The 18,437-nt window shown below is 37.7% G+C and overlaps 1 protein-coding gene across 2 annotated transcripts in view; it reads right to left on the bottom strand.

The window, feature by feature from the left end:
* Positions 1 to 18,437, bottom strand: part of FH (fumarate hydratase) — a 42,843-nt gene that overhangs the window by 21,071 nt on the left and 3,335 nt on the right. For both annotated transcript variants that reach the window (XM_022579446.2, XM_089907978.1), the window contains exons 2-3: positions 9,664 to 9,798; positions 1,599 to 1,709 (exon numbers count right to left, since the gene is read on the bottom strand). In XM_022579446.2, coding sequence (XP_022435154.1) covers positions 1,599 to 1,709; positions 9,664 to 9,798 — 246 coding nt within the window. The remainder of the gene's footprint in view (positions 1 to 1,598; positions 1,710 to 9,663; positions 9,799 to 18,437) is intronic.

Genomic DNA, 18,437 nt, shown 5'->3' with positions numbered 1-18,437 from the left:
AGTGGTTGCGAGTCTGCCTGCTAATGCAGGGGACACGGGTTCGAGCCCTGGTCTGGGAGGATCCCACGTGCCGCGGAGCAACTGGGCCTGTGAGCCACAACTACTGAGCCTGCGCATCTGGAGCCTGTGCTCCGCAACAAGAGAGGTCGCGATAGTGAGTGGCCCCCGCTTGCCACAACTGGAGAAAGCCCTCGCACAGAAACAAAGACCCAACACAGCAAAAATAAATAAATAAAATTAATAAACTCCTACCCCCAACATTTAAAAAAAAAAAAAAGGTGAAAGATTATCTATTGTGAATGGTATAACAATTTCACTGATTCCAAATGAAAACTGAATCAAAGATATCTTTCTCCTATTTCTCAACTGCCCTCTAATAATATACAGACAGACCCACCCACCCATTAAGGCTGGCAAATGTGTTAAGTCTCTAGATAAATTTACTGTTGGTACTCAAAAGGAATATCCAACAGATGTTACAGCCAGAGTCAGCATGATAATGAACGAGTGACTTAACACTGTGAGCTCACTAATAGCTACTGCATCCCACACATGTCCTATGAGTAGCAACCTCCAAGCATAGACATAAATATGGTCTAGATTTGTCCTTATTTTTGTCATATTTTTGTCCTTTTAGTTAATTTGTTAGTTTTTGGATTATAAGCTTTCTAAGAGAGTGGGTGCTTAACTTCACCTTCTGGAATGATTTTAGCTTAAAAAAAATCAGCATGCACTTTAGAAATCTATTACCTTAAACCACTGATTCACTTTAAAGTAAAGCTTTTTTCCTAGTTGTATAAAAATAACAGGTGATCAGTGTAAAAAATTCTGAGAACTAAGAAAAGTATAATAGTCATCATAGTTCTACCCTCAGAAATAAAGATGATTAGCATTTTGGCATCACCTTCTAGTCTCTACTTTCAGCAATGGGAGTATATTATGTAGATGTAGAAAAACATATTTTTCTGTTCATTTTTTCTAAATAAAATTAGGATCATAAAATACATGCATTTTGCAATCTTTCCTCCCCACTTCTTATATGGTAGGGTTTGTTCTATGACATTCTTTAAAAAACTAAATTTCCATGGCTTCACAATATAACTTACATAAGCAGCTGTTATAATAAATAGTACTGCAATGAACAACATTATATTCAGAGCTTTTAAACTGTTATCTCTGACTGCTTATCTTTAATTGCGTAAGCAATTAATTATGTTATTAGTGAAATAGTGAAATTACATTCTCCACACATAGTATCAAATAACCAACTAGCTTTAAAAGGAATCATCTATACATAAAACAAGAAATCAAATATATAAGTTCAAAGGGTATCTCTTCCAAGTTTTCTTTAAACTATATAAATTAAAAGGAAAAGTAAAGAAAATTAAAAATAAAAGGTATAAAATCACCCAGAAAATTTGCCACAATATTTTAAGCACCATATTAATATCCTCACCAAATAATAATGCTGCCATCCTATGCTGAAACTCATTAACTAAAGAATTCACAGCGCCCCTTTCCTCGTGTCAGCACTTATCATTATCCAGCAGTTAATATGGGTCTGATGCCATTAAGTAAACACACTTATCACCTCTTACCTCATCTGCTGCCTTCATTATTGCATTAGCAATCTTTGGATCAAGACCATAATCCTGGTTTACTTCAGCAGCTGCTCGCTTCAAGATGCCAAATGCTTTAATAACTGGGATCTAGAGTTAATCAGAAAAATATCTCAAATTTGCAATTTTAGTTAAGCATGAAAGTTTAAGATTACTATCTTATGCAGTTACAAAAATTTAAGATTACTATCTTATGCAGGTACAAAAAAAGGCATGAAAGTTTAAGATTACTATCTTATGCAGGTACATAAAACAATAACTTAAGTAACATTATGACCCTAAAATGTTTAGGATATAGAGAAAGATTAAAAATAGATATATAAAAACCAAGAATCATCATTTATCTATTTGTTTAGGGAACCAAACAAAAGCAAATACGATGACTTTTCATAGATATATACGTATGCCTCACACACACATATACACACATTCACACATATATACCATTCGTCCTATTTATTGTAAGACATTATAATGTATGTTTTTATTTCATATATTTAAAAACAAATGATAACCATTTCACCAGCCCACACCATTATTTCCCCTCACTGGATCCCGTGCTACATTATAAGTTTTCCTTCTCTTTAGAAAAAACTAAAAGTAGCAAACAAAATAAAGGTAGCAAAATGGTGCTGGGAAAACTGGCCACATGCAAAAGAATGAAACTGGACCACTATCTTATACCATACATAAAAATGAACTCAAAATGGATTAAAGGCTTGAACATTAAGATCTGAAACCATAAAACTCCTAGAAGAAAATATAGGCAGTAAGCTCCTTGACATCAGTCTTGGCAATGATTTTCTGGAGGAGTCCAAAAGAAAAAGCAACAAAAGCAAAAATAAACAAATGGGACTACATCAAACTAGAAAGCCTCTTCACAGCAAAGCAAACGTCAAAAAAATGAAAATGCAGCAGCTGGAAGATGCAGGACCCGAGTGCTGGAAGCCAGGGCTCCCTCATTGACAGTGGCCCTGTGTGGAGGCCGGAGGCTGCCAATGCCTCCAAGGAACAGGGTGCTGAGGGGCCCAGGGTCCAAGCACCTAGCTCCCCAAGGGCCACAGAAGCTCCTTGCTGTCCTGGAGCACTGAGCACGGAAGCATCAGGCCAAACGGGGCTTCAGGAGCCTACCTTCACCATCGCTGAGGGAGCCTGCGCCAGGGGCATGCTGGGGAGGGAGCGAGCAGCCCAGCCAGGCCTGGCCTGTGCAAGGCTCTCACCGCTGAGGCCCAGGGTGCTCTGACCTAGCTGGCATCTGACTCTGCAGTTTTGGATTTTGTGGGTCAATTTTACATACATATGGCATATGGGCAAGACCTCATACACTTATATCTGTAAGTGTAAAATGGGCTTGCCTTGGAGATGGGGGTGTTTACACATGAAGTCAGTGGCTCTTCTGTGAGCTGAGGAGTCTTAAAGCGGAGCTGTCATCTGCGGCTGCTGTCACAGTATGCTGGCAGGACAAGCGACTTGAGCGTTTCGCTGCCCGATTTGAGGCTCAGTCCCTCCCTCCCTGCCCTTCAGGGCTCGTGACAGGTGACACACCCAGGCCTTGACTGTGTTTCTCCTGTTAGCAGGACTTGGGCAGCTCTGGCTCTCCTAGCTTCCCTGGAAGCTCCTTTGCTTCTCTTGACCTAGAAAAGGGGTTGCCAGGCAGAGTGTTGATTGGGCGCTCAAAGCCAGCGATGAAACTGCTTCCCTGCCTAGGACAAGGGACCTGGAGAATGTTCTGTGTGGGATGATGTGCTGTTAGGGAGCCCCTCAGGCACCACTTCCTCTGCCCTCTGGTAGTGCCAGGACCATGCCAATGACGTTTCGCAGTAGCCTTATCATTCACAGGTGCCTCTCTAGCCTGCACAAATGCTTGACAAGAGATCACCCAAAGGATTTTTTCTAAAGGTTTTTGGGTTTTGTTTTGTTTCCTTTGTTTTTGTTTTGCACGTGACAGTGTTTGTATTGAGGATCTTCTGAGGAAGAAGGGGTGTTTTAGGGGTGGTGCCAGGGTTCCTGGCCTCTAGTGCCCCACTCCCCTCAGCACCCCACCTGGTACCTTTGCCATGTTGGGGCTGAGGTTTCCTGCTTGATGAAATCAGATTGTTTAGAGTAAGAAAAAGGAAAGGGCTTCTGATGGCTTTGCCACAAGCTTACCTGTGGTTTCAATCTTGGGAGGCCACTGCTGATGCCATCACCACTATCTCCATGCAGCAGTTACTGGGCCCTGGGCCCAACTGTCCCCTTGGCTTTATGAGTCTGTTTCTGCTTCCTACACCCATACCCGCAGTGTACAATCTTTTGAGATTTGCTCTGATCTTGTTGCCCAAATAATGAGAGCTATGTCGTCCTTGACATCTTACTTCTTATGTGGGAGCCCCCAGGTCTTGTCTGACAGCTCATGGATAAGAATGAGACTCAGCCATTGACTAAGCCTCAGAAATCCACAAAAATGGCTGCAGACAGTTATGTCTGTTCCTTCTCTACCCCCTCTCCCACCCCTTATACATGATACCCTATACTCTGAAAGTCCTGCTAACTGCAAACTTGCCAGAGTATTAGCCAATCTTTGTACAGAACAATGTTCTGGAACAGCAGAATGAGTCTTGGGTCAGGAAGCAGGGCTACACTGGGCTTGGGGTACTGTAACTCCATCTCCATCTGGGGCTCAGCTTCAGTGTACCTGAGGGAGCTACAGACCAAGATGAATCAGATGCTTGAGTTTTTGCTTCTTCCTGTATTTCCTTGAAGTCGATTCATTATCTTACAAATAGCCTACTCTTTCACCCCTTAACTTAAATCCTTCAGATAATTAAGTTCATGAAGAGTACTCCTGAATTATGTTAGGACTTAGACCAGAGATGGCAAATGAATGGCACATCACTTCCCCTCTTCCCCCATGGTAGGTACCACTAATCTGCTTCAGAGTATTTCCTGCTAAATCCCTGGTATATATTCTCATTTCTCAAGATTCCCCCAGCAGCCAGTATAAGTGTTGAGACCTATCTGCCATCCCTGGCTGAGGGGATACTACTCTACTCTGCTGAGGAACATAAGAGCTGCCAATCCCATACAGGGTTTGCTGGGCTAACGAAGCATGGGGAAGAGGCATAAGTTTCTGCCTGCCTCCAGCAGGAAGGCTTGCAATAGCCCACATGATTGCCTGCCCCACTTCAGTTACCTCTTAAAGTCCTAATGTTGGCAGGGAGGGGACTGTTGGAGTCCAGTGTGGTGTGGGAAATCACAGCCACACAGGACAGCAATGCTCAGAAACCAAGTCTAGCTGCTATGGAGCTACAGTGAGCAAGGTGGTCCCAGCTGTGCAGGGTACAACCTCTGCTCTCACCTCCAGCCATCTGTCTCTAGGCATCCAGGCCAGGCTATGGATGGGGATCCCCTTCTTCTTCCTCTCCATTGGCCAAATCTTATCAACCACTACAGGTGCTCTGCTTTCCAAATTCAGCCCAGGCTCCTGGGTGCTGCCCACATCAGCCAGGGTCCTGGGCCAGATGAAGAGGTGGTCTATCCATGAGTGAAGGCCAGTTCCTTCCTCACTGGGGCAGGTCTTATGCCCCAGTTTTAGGACCAAGAGTTGTGTATTGGGTTCTTAGATTGCTAGCTTTTCCTGCAGGAGACCACAGCAGGCGAGGATCTGCTGACAGTAATTTGCGTTCAGGGTCTTGTCCAGCTGAGAGCTTTGTGTACACCAGATTCTAAGAGGTGTCAGCAGTACTTTTTAAAATTTGTTTTCTGTGAGGTTTTTGGACCATGGGCTGAGCTCAGGCACTTTCTGTAAGAGAATGTTATGTCTGTAAAGATGGTTATTTCCCCTCCTCCACCCCCATCATGGTGGCCCTGTGGAAGGCTGACCAGAAGGCCAGTGGAGCTGCCCTAGTGTCTATGGGGGAGGGCGAGGCCTGCTGAGTTGGTGCTCTAGCCCTCTCACCTTGCAGAGCACAGAGGAGGTAACCCCAGGGACAGCCAGGCACCTGCCTGAGGGAAGGGTGCTGCCTTCTGTCCCTGTAACTGCTTCCCTTATGGCCCAAACTGGCCGCCCAGATTTGTTTGAAGGTGTGCTGAAAACTTTTTGGTATACAGAACAGCCAGGGACTTGATTTTGATGTATTTTAAAACCACATCAAATAAAGAGTCTGCTGCCTTTAAAAAAAAAAAAAAAGAAAAGAAAAGAAAATGCAACCTACTGAACGAAAATATTTGCAAATCATATATCTGATAAGGGGTTAACATTCAAAATATATAAAGAACTCACACTACCCAGTAGCAAAAAACAAACTGATTAAAAACTGGGCAGATGATGAGAACAGACATTTTTCCAAAGAAGATATACAGATGGCTGACAGATACATGAAATGATGCTCAGCATCACTAATCACCAGAAAAATGCAAATCAAAACCACAGTGAGATACCACCTCACACCTGTTAGAATGGCTATTATCAAAAAGACAACAGGGGCTTCCCTGGTGGCGCAGTGGTTGGGAGTCCACCTGCCGATGCAGGGGACACGGGTTCGAGCCCTGGTCTGGGAGGATCCCACACGCCGTGGAGCAACTAGGCCCGTGAGCCACAACTACTGAGCCTGCGCGTCTGGAGCCTGTGCTCCGCAACAAGAGAGGCTGCGATAGTGAGAGGCCCACGCACCGCAATGAAGAGTGGCCCCCGCTTGCCACAACTAGAGAAAGCCCTCGCACAGAAACGAAGACCCAACACAGCAAATATAAATAAATAAATTAATAAACTCCTACTCCCAAAATTAAAAAAAAAAAAAGACAACAAATAAGTGTTTGCGAGGATGTGGAGAAAAGGCAAATCTTGTACGCTGTTGGGAGGAATGTAAATTGGTGCAGCCACTTTGGAAAACAGTATGGAGGTTCCTCAAAAAACTGAAGTACGTCTACTGTCTGATCCAGCAATTCCAGGTATTTACTTGAAAATGAAAACACTAATTCGAAAAGATATATGCATCCCCATGTTCATAGCAGCATTATTTACAATAGCCATGATATGGAAATAACCTGTATCCATCAATGAATGAATGGATAAAGAAGATGTGGTAAAAAATACAATGTAATATTACTTGGCCATAAAAAAGAATGAAATCTTGTTATTTGTGACAACACAGATGGACCTTGAGGGCATTACGCCAAGTGAAATAAGCCAGACAGGTAAACACAAATACCACATGATCCCACTTATATGTAGAATTTAAAAAGCAAAACAAACAACAATCAGAAAACCAAGCGCATAGACAGAACAAACTGGTGGTTGCCAGGGGCAGGGGGTGGACAAAATGTATAAAGGAGGTCAATAGGTACAAACTTCCAGTTATAAAATAAATAAATCATGGGGATGTAATGTATTGCATGGTAACTATAGTTAACAATACTGTATTGCATATTTGAAAGTTGTAAAGATTTTAAAAGTCCTCATCACAAGAAAAAAAATTTTCTTGTAACTACGTATAGTGATGGATGTTACTAGGCATGTAACTAGTAACTAGTAACTAGACTTACTGTGGTGATCATTCTGCAGTGTATACAAATATCGAATCATTATGCTGTATACCTGAAACTAATGTTATATGTAAATTATACCTCAACTAGATAAACAAATAATAAAAAGAAATAATATATTTAACTGCTAATTAGTATGAAATACCCAGTTACTGAATGGGTATCATTTCATCCCAAAGCCAAAAAACATGATATTTTATTTAGTCAGTGAAGCCTTGACACTCAATAAATCACTGGACATTTCTCTCAGAATAATTTTTTTTAAAAACCCAGAGTTCTACAGACTTAAAGGTGATAGCTTCTGAAATATATAACCACATATCAAACCCTTTTAGTTTTCAGATCTTTTCACTTTCTACTCCAAAGCACCTCATAAAATTTAAAAGGATAAATTGAGTAAATCTGATGAGGTTTCAATGAAATACAAGATAAATGAGTCTTGGGTCAGGAAGCAGGGCTACACTGGGCTTGGGGTACTGTAACTTTCCGCAACATAAATAAATTATGTGTTCTTGTCAAAGTAAATAATATAGACTGTGATTTAGATACCATACCAGGTTTGAATGAGAAAGAAGGAAGAAAGGAAGGGTGAAGAAGAGAGTGATAAATTTGTAAAAGAGAAGCTATAGTCCTTAGAGGAAAATAAAAGTGGAAAAACAACAAAAAGTAATGAGTAAGACACACTGAACCTGGGTCACACAGAGGATAAACTGAAGGGCAAACAAAAGGAAAGAAAAACAAAACATTTTTACTTCGAATTTTAAGAAATCAAAATTAAAACATTACAAGTGTTTTACCCAAACAAAATGGAGATATATGGCACAAAAGATTAGAAGCTTTAAAACTTTACACATGAAAAAAAATGGGAATTTAATTTTCTACAGGAACACTGCAGTGGGTTAAACCACTGCCAAAGTCACAACCAAGCCACAGTCACAACCAAATGCCAATCAACTCAGGCTACTAGAATGGAGTGACTGACCCCACAGTGCTTGTGGACTCATGAAAATGAACAAAGGTCACAGCAGAAAGTTTCACTGGACACTATTAAAACAAAATAGTAAATGTATCATTGGAGATGAAAGAAGGGTCTCATTATTCTTCATTTACTCACATAGCAGTTCATAATCTTTTTTGGTTTTATTTTCCTATGGACCTGAGGTACAAAGGGTTGGGTTTAATCATACTACTTAGTTCAAGGCACATAGTCTGCTTTATATTTAACATAGTTCAGGAAATTAATCCAGATGAAGCCAAATGTGAAAAATCGATAACCCACGTATCCATGTTTCACAGACACCTGTCCAAATCCAAACAACTTCTCTATCTCCGGGACAGCAGCAGTGGCAGCAATCATGCACTCCCAGAACCATACACCTGGCTGGTTGAAGCAGGAAATTCAAAACATGAGCCATGCTTACTCCAGTCAATACTGGTTAAGACTGATCTCTTTAATCCCAGGAGTTGAACTATATGAGAATACTTTACGATCTGCTACCCTCTGTCTCCCAACCATGTAGTCTGACCCTATGTTTACCTCACCATTAAACTGGCTGTGGGTGGCAAAAACAGAGAGATTCTTCTAAGAAGATTCAGCTGCCTCTTGGGAAATTGTATGAACCTGTCAAGATTCAGTCTTGAAGCCTTAGTAATTAGCTAAACTATGGAAGTTAAATTTATTGTAAGATAAAAAGTATATTTAGAAGATAAATGTTAAACAGTATCTCACCAGATGAAGCCTGATTCCTTCTAGGCTTACTAGCCTATCCTGCATTCCTACACTGACTATTTTTCATACCCTAGTTGGGCTCCAGTAGGATATGTAATATATTCCATCAATTCTTTTCACACTTTAACATCCCTGAAATCAAGATGCATCCTACAATCAATGACATGTCACAACTTTAATTGGCAGACTTTTTCTTTCTTAGTAGTACATATCAGTTCTAATTGAGGATCAGTTCTAATCTAAGGATTTAATGAAATATGGTAGAAAGTTTTCTAATCATTAAATCATTCATGTTAACAATGAACAAATACTTATATATTACCTATTATATGCCAGACATCATGACAAATAGTATTTTTATGAATTTGTGTATACTTTTCTACAAACTGAAGCCAAGATAGGTAAAGTATAATATTAAAGAAAAATTGGTTTTCTTTTAAATCATTTAAATAATCAGTTAAAAAATTAAGTATCAAAATTAAAAATGCTTACAAACTGCAAAATTCTAGTAAAAATATGAAAAATCCAAACAAGAATGAAAGACAAATCACTTAGTTCTATCAAAAATCCAAAATACTCAAAGTCATACATAGCTCAAGATATTAGTATACTAAACTTCAAAAAGTTCTTTGACACTTTACTGAGAGAGAAACATCTTATTATTCACAAAGCCAGTTCTCTAATAACTTTACATTTTAACTCTGTAAAATACTTATTTATAAGGTAAGTTTACTCACTGAATAATGCCTAGTTCATCCAAAATAAGCCAACATTTCCAAAAAAGCCACTTACTGGCATGCGTTCTGTCACCCCTCCAATCTTAAAGTTCATTGTTGATCTCACAGTCTGGGCGCCATAATACTTATCATTTGGGACCTTGAGTTCACCAAAGGTATCATATTCTATACGAAAAGAATTTTGGCTTGCCTAAAGATAAAGACAAGACACTGTTATAGCTTGAAAAGAAACCAAGTATCAAGAACAATAATATATAAACAATACATCATGTACAGGTAAAGAAACTTAATAAGTACCAAAAAGACAAAAAAATTCCATTTTGATTCTCATTCTACTCCCCCCACTTCCAGCTTTTTTCTTGAGAAATTTTTGTCACACAAATTTATTAATACATGTGTTAAAGACAGATTGTAGAATTCATACACTATGCAAATGATAAATAAAAATAATAATCTTTTCCAATTCAGGAGTATGCCTATTATTGGTCAAGCTTTGATGTACTTAGGTTAATGCTTATTTTACTGGGAACTTTGGAAAATGACCTAAGAATGATACTTTAAAATTTGAAAGTATTTTATATATATATATAATTATATATTTAAACAAAGCTCAACTATGGTCTACAAATATTATGCATGAGAGATAGCTTAGTGCCATACAAAACAGTCCAGGCTTTGCAGTGAGACAGCCCACCATCTGGTAGCTGTGTCACCTTCAGCAAGTCAGCTTTTCTCATCTATAAGTTACAGTAGATGTACAGACAAGGGGACATGGGCTAGATCAGTTCTTAACCTTTTCAGGGTGTTGGAACCTTTTGAGAATATGAGGAAAACTATGGATCTTCTCTCTAGAAGAATGAACATAAATACATATATGTAAAATCTTACATATGATTTTAAGGAGTTTATATCTTGAAACCAATCCACTCTCCAGGATAAGAACCCATGACCCCAAATCCCTTTTATGGAGAACCTAGGACTCTACTAAGTACATCAACTTACAGTAATTAAAAAAAAATATACAAATCTGGAGTTTACATATGATACTTTACATTAAAGAGATTAAGAGTATCAGAGATACTCAGAACTTTAATTAATGTTCATCTTGCATTAATTATAAAATAAACATGGTCAGATGATTCAAAAGATTTAAAAACACCCAGCCAAGTAACCTTATTTTAGTAAACAGTCCTCTGAATAAGAAAAAATTAATTTTGTAGTTATCCCCTGGGACTAGAAAGATTTAAAAACCCTTTATATATTATAAAGCCTTTTAGATTGCATGAAAAGAAAAGTATCCTTGTACCTAGTTAGAAATATAGGTGTATATCCAAGGAGGTACATTTTTTTTCTATGCCTAAAAGTCTGCAGAGGAGGGGAGTGGCCAAGATGGCAGAGTAGGAAGACTCTGAGCTCATCTCCTCTCATGGGCACACCAAAACTACAATCATTTACAGAGCAATGATCGATGAGTAAGGCTAGAAAATTAGAGAGACCTTCTACAACTAAAGATATAAAGGAACCATGGCAAAATAGGTAGGAGGGAGGAAGACACAATAAAGTCAAAACCTATTACCACTGCCCCCCACCCCCAGAGGAGGGGTGACCCACAAACTGGAGGATTATTACAATTGCTGAGGTTCTCCCCAAGAAGCGAGGGGTCCAGGCCCCATGTCAGGCTCCCCAGCAGGGCGAAGAAGAGCCCCTTGAAAGTTTGGCTTTGGAGGCTAGCAGGGCTCATTTTTGGCCAGAGGGCTGTGGGAAATAGAAACTCCTCTCTTAAAGGGTGCACACAAAATTTCACACACTCTGGGACCCAGGGAAGAAGCAGTAATTTGAAAGGAACCTGGGTCAGAATACCTGCTGATCTTGGAGAGCCTCCCGGAGAGGTAGGAGGCAACTGGAGCTCACACTGGGAACCTACACACTGGGGGCAGCCACTAATGGGAGCTTGTTCTACCACAAGGACATCAGTTCTTGAAAGCACCATTTTGGAATACAGCTTATTAGTGCAGGGACACAGCTCCACCCACCAGCAGGCCAGCTGCCTTAAGACCTCCTGAGCCAACAACCAAAGAGAGCTAAAGAATACAACAACTGAAATAAAAAGTACACTAGAAGGAATCAACAGTAGATTAGATGACAGAGAGGAACAGTTCAGTGGGCTGAAAGAATAGTGGAAATTACTGAAATTGAACAGGAAAAAGAAAAAAGGATGAAAAGAAACATGGGCAGTTTAAGAGACCTCAGAGACAACATCAAGTGTACTGGCATTCACATTACAGGAGCCATAGAAGGAGAAGACAGAGAGAAAGGGGCAGAGAACATATTTGAAGACATAATAGCTGAAAATGTCCCTAACCTGGTAAAGGGAAAGGACATCCAGGTCTGGGAAGCACAAAGAGTTCCAAACACGATCAACCCAAAGAGGACCACACAAGACACACTTTAATTAATGGCAAAAATTAAAGATAAAGAGAGAATACTAAAAGCAGCAAGGGAAAAGCAACAAGTTAAGTACAAGGTAATTGTACTTAACATAAGGATTTCAGCTGAGTCTTCAGCAGAAACTCTGCAGGCCTGAAAGGAGTGCATGATATATTTAAAGTGGTGAAAGGGAGAAACCTAAATCAGAAGACTCCAACAGGCAAGGCTTTCATTATGATTTAAATGGAATGATCAAAAGTTTTACAGACAAGAAAAAGCTAAGAGTTCAGCACTACCAAACCACCTTTAAATGGGTTTCTCTAAGAGAAAAAGGCCACAACTAGATATATGAAAATTATGAAAAAAACATCTCATTGGTAAGGCTAAATACAGTAAAGGTAGTAAATCAGTCATGTACAAAGCTAGTAGGAAGGCTGAAACGCAAAACCAGTAAAATTGTCTATATCCACAATAAGAAGTTAAGGGGCACACAAGACAAAAAGATGTAAAATACAATGTCAGAAACAGAAAAAGTGTGTGTGGGGAAATAAAAATGCAGGGTTCTTAAAGTGTTTTTGCACTTAAAAGATCAGGAACTGAAAATAATCATACACACACGTTGCAATATATAAACCACATGGTAACCACAAACCAAAATCAATAATCGATACACAAAAAAGAGAAAGGAATCCAAATGTAATATTAAAGACAGTCATCAAATAACAAGAGAAGTGAGCAAAGTAAGAAAAAAAGAACAAAAAAGAACTATAAAAACAACCCCAAAACAAAGGACAAAATGGCAATAAGTACATATCTATCAAGAATTACTTTAAATGTAAATGGCCTAAATGCTCCAATCAAAAGATATAGAGTGGCTGAATGGCTATGGAAACAAGACTCATATATATACTGCCTACAAGAGACTCACTTCAGATCCTGAGACACACACAGACTAAAAGTGACAGGATGAAAAAAGGTATTCTATGCAAATGGAAATGAAAAGAAAGCCATGGTAGTAATACTTACATTAGACAAAATAGATTTTATAACAAAGACTGCAACAACAAACAAAGAAGCCTATTACATAATGATCATGGGATAAATCTAAGCAGATATAACAATTGTAAATATGTATGTACCCAACACAGAATCACCTACAAATATAAAGCAAATATTAACAAACACGAAGGGAGAAAATGACAGGAACACAATAATAGTAGGGGATTTTAACATTCTACTTACATCAATGGACAGATCATCCACCAGACAAAAAATTAACAGGGAAACACTGGCCTTAAATGACACATTAGACCAAATGGACTTAATAGCTCTATATAGAACATTCCATCCAAAAGCAGCAGAATACACATTCTTTTGGAATGCACATGGAACATTCTCCAGGACAGATCACAAGCTAGGCCACAAAACAAGTCTTAGTAAATATAAGAAAACTGGTATCATATCAAGCATCTTTTCTGACCACAATGCCATGAGTCTAGAAATCAATGACAAGAAAAAAAATTGCAAAAAACACAAACACATGAAGGATAAACAATACGCAGTTGAATAACCAATGGATCATTAATGAAATAAAAGAATACCTAGAGACAAATGGAAATGAAAACACAATGATGCAAAATTTATGGGACAGAGGAAAAGCAGTTCTAAGAGCAAAGTTTATAGCAATACACACCTACCTCAGGAAACAAGAAAAATCAAAAATCAACCTAACCTTACACCTAAAGGAACCTGAAAAAGAACAAAACCCAAAAGTCAACAGATGGAAAGAAATCATAAAGATCAGAGCAGAAGTAAATAAAATAGAGACAAAAAATTATGAAAGATAAATGAAACTAAGAACTGGTGCTTTGAAAAGATAAACAAAATTGATAAACCTTTAGCCAGACTCAAAGGAAAAAGAGAGAGGGCTCAAATCAATAAAATCAGAAATGAAAAGGAAGTTACAACTGACACCACAGAAATACAAAGAAACATGAGCGATTACTACCAACAATTATATACCAATAAAATGGCCATTAAGAAATGGACAAATTCCTTAAAATGTACAATCTCCCAAGACTGAACCAGGAAAAAATAGAAAATATGAACAGACCAATTACCTGTAATGAAATTAAATCAATAATTAACAACAACAACAAACGAAAATCCAGGACCAACTGGCTTCACAGGAAAAATTCTACCAAACATTTAGAGAAGAGTAGCAACTATCCTTCTCAAACCTTTACAAAAAACTGCAGAGGAAGGAATGCTTTTGAACTCATTCTACAAGGCCAGCATCACCCAGACATCAAAACCAGACAAAGCACAAAAAAAGAAAATTACAGGCCAATCTCTCTCATGAACACAGATGCAAAAATCCTTGACAAAATAGTAGCAAACAAAATTCAACAACACATTAAAAGGACCATACACCATGATCAAGTAGGATTTATTCCAGGGATATAAGGATGGTTCAATATCCACAAATCAGTCAATGTGATATACCACATTAACAAACTGAAAAACAAAAATCATAGAGTCATCTTGACAGATACAGAAAAAGCTTCTGACAAAATTCAATACCCATTTATGATAAAAATTCTCAACAAAGTGGGTATAGAGTGAACATACCTCAACATAATAAAGGCTGTATATCACAAACCCACAGGTAACATTATACTCAACAGTGAAAAGCTGAAAGCATTTCCTCTAAGATCAGGAACAAGACAAGGACGCCCACTGTCATCACATTTAATCAAGATAGTATTGGAAGTCCTAGCCACAGCAATCAGGCAAGAAAAAGAAAAGGAATCCAAGTGGGAAAGGAAGAAGTAAAACTGTCACTGTTTGCAGAGGACATGATACTATACATAAAAACTCTAAAGACACCACCAAAATACTATTAGAGCTCATCAATGAATTCAGTAAAGTTGCAGGGTACAAAATTAATATACAGAAATCTGTTGCATTTCTATACACTAACAATGAACTACTAGAAAGAGAAAAAGGAAACAATCCCATGTACAATCTCATAAAGAAAGAATAAAATACCTAGGAATAAATCTAACTAAGGAGGTAAAAGATCTGTACTCAAAAAACTATAAGACGCTGATGAAAGAAACTGAAGATGACACAGACATGGATTGGAAGAATTAATAATTTTAAAATGCCCATACTACCCAAGGCAATCTACAGATTCAATGCAATCCCCATCAAAATACCAATGGCATTTTCCACAGAACTAGAAAAATAATTTTAAAATTCGTATGGAAACACAATAGACCCTGAACAGCTGAAACAATCTTGAGAAAGAAGACCAAAGCTGGGGGTATCATGCGCCCTGATTTCAGACTATACTACAAAGCTATAGTAATCAAAACAGTATGGCACTGGCACAAAAACAGACATATAGGTCAATGAAACAGAATAGAGATCAGAAATGAACCCACACTTATATGGGCAATTAATCCATGACAAAGGAGGCAAAATATACAATGGGGAAAAGACAGCCTGTTCAATAAATGGTGCTGGAAAAACTGGACAGCTACATGCAAAAAATCCAACTGGACTACTATCTCACACCATGCACAAAAATAAATTAAAAAATGGATTAAAGACTTAAATGTAATACCCGAAACTTACATAAAACTTCCAGAAGAAAACATAGGCAATAAGTTCTTTGACATGGGTCTTGGTAAAATTTTTTAGTATATGACTCCTTGGGCAAGGGAAACAAAAGACACAAAAGCAAAAATAAACAAATGGGACTACATCAAAGTAAAAAGCTTTTGCACAGTGAAGGAAACTATCAACAAAACAAAAAGGCCATCTACTGAATGGAAGAATATATTTGCAAACAATATATCTGATAAGGGGTTAATATCCAAAATATAGAAAGAACTCATATAACTCAACATCAAAAGAACAAACAACCCAATTAAAAAAATGGGTAGAGGACCCAGATAGACATTTTTCCAGGGAGACATACAGATGGCCAATAGGCACATGAAAAGATCTCAACATCACTAATCAACAGAGAAATGCAAATCCAAACCACCAAGAGTTATCATCTCACACCCGTGAGAATGGCTATTATCAAAAAGACAACAAATAACAAGTTTTGGTGAAGATGAGGAGAAAAGGGAACCCTCATGTACTGTTGGTGGGAATGTAAATTGGTGCACCCACTGTAGAAAAGAAGTTTCTCAAAAAACTAAAAATAGAACTACCATATTACCCAGCAATACCACTCCTGGGTATAAACCTGAAAAAACCAAAAACACTAATTCAAAAAGATACATGCACACCAATGTTCACAGCAGTATTATTTACAATTGCCAAGATACAGAAGCAACCTTAGTGTCCATCAACAGATGAATGGATAAAGATATGGTATATATACACAAAGGAAAACTATTCAGCTGTAAAAAAGAATGAAATTTTGCCATTTACAACACCATGGATGGACTTGGAGGGTATTATGCTAAGTGAAATAAATCAGACAGAGAAAGACAAATATGACTTACATATGGAATCTAAAAAATACAACAAACGAGTAAATATAAAAAAAAGAAAAGAAGGAGACTCACAGATATAGAGAACAAACTAGTAGTTACCAGTGGAGAGAGGGAAGGGGCAATACAGGGGTAGGGAATTAAGAGATACAAACGATTATGTGTAAAATAAGGTACAAGGCTATATTTTACAAAACAGGGAACATAGCCAATATTTTATAATAACTACAAATAGAGCATAACCTTAAAAAATTGTGAGTCACTATACTGTACACCTGTAATTTATATAATATTGTACACCAACTATACTTCAATAAAATAAATAAATAACTTTAAAAAATCACTATGTTGTTTAACAGGAATTAACATAGTGTTGTAGGTCAATTATACTTCAAAAACAAACAAGCAAACAAACAAACTCATAGAAAAAGAGATCAGATTTGTGGTTACCAGAAGCAGAGGGTGGGGTTAGGCAGAATTGGATGAAGGCAGTCAAGAGTTACAGACTCCCAGTTACAAGATAAATAAGTACTAGCGATGTAATGTACAACATTATAAATATAATTATCACTGCTGTATGTTATATATGAAAGCTGTTAAAAGAGTAAATCCTAGGAGTTCTCATCACAAAGAAAAAATTTGTTCTATTTCTTTAATTCTCTATATGATATCATGCATGATTACTAAACTTATTGTGTCAATCATTTCATGATGTACGTGAGTCAAATTATGCTGTACACCTTAAGCTTATACAGTGCTGTATGTCAATTACATTTCAATAAAAATGGAAAAAAAAAGTCTGCAAAGGACTGGTCTAAGCCAATAAGGAGAAGCCAATAAAAATAATCATTTACTGTGCTATGTAGCAAACACTTTTTAGGTATCACCTTATATGAATTTCACAACCACCCTAGGAGATTTTACTATCGTCATCCCCATGTTAAAGAAGGAGACACTGAGGCTGCACAAGATTAAATAATCTCAGCAGATCACCCAGACAGCAAGAGGGAGGGCCTGAAACACTCAAACCCTGGACTTTCGTATTCTAAAAGCTGTTTGGATTCCCTTTTTTATCACTTCCATTAACCAAGAAATGGAGGAAGTAACTCCAGATTGGCCCACAACAACCACTATCCTGTAGGATCTGAAGATGTACAGTTAGATTTTTCTCTAATAGAGTGTGCTTACACTGACACCACCGTATGCCAACTTGCAGCTGGGGTTTTATATCTCAAATGCACAAAAAAATTTTGCATAATGATCTTTGTTTTAAATATCCTAAGTAAATATCCTTGTATGTTAAAATATACTTTGGTGCAATAACATTAGCAATGACAACAGTGGCACTGGACACATGAGCTAGGTTCTTCTTCCTCTCCATCACCTTGTTATAAGACAGCAAATAGTTACTGGCTCCAAAGAAAGGATATTGGTTTCCATCAGTCATTTGTGAAATCAAGTTCGATTCCTTAAATTTACAACATCATTTTTTGTGTTCAAAATTATTAAATTTTCATCATAAAACAGGAATAATGTTGTCACCTAAATAACAGGTTGCAATGATAAAACTCATATCCAAAGTATTTTGGAAAGATTTAAATGAATAAATTTTACCTATGTTCTTCAAGCTTAAACTTTAGAAAAATTTAAATTCTAACTCAAGAAACAACAGTCTACATCAAATTCTAGATCTTGACACTGACCATTAAAAAATGGCAGATGTCAATTGTGGCTGAAATCACAATCTCAGTAAACACTTCAAAAAATATACTTCTTGTCCTTACAGTAATAAAAATAAACATCCCAAATTTCCAACAACAAACATTGTAGCAGCTTAGCCAGCTAATAAAGTATTCCAAAAAACCAGAAAGTTCTCCCTTTTTTTAAC

This window comes from Delphinapterus leucas, chromosome 1 (assembly GCF_059928025.1).
Source record: "Delphinapterus leucas isolate spDelLeu-1000000601 "Yukka" chromosome 1, BTC_Dleu_Yukka2, whole genome shotgun sequence".
Lineage (NCBI taxonomy): Eukaryota > Metazoa > Chordata > Mammalia > Artiodactyla > Monodontidae > Delphinapterus > Delphinapterus leucas.
Note: the sequence above shows the minus strand (reverse complement) of the source record. Positions and strands in the feature narration are given on the sequence as shown.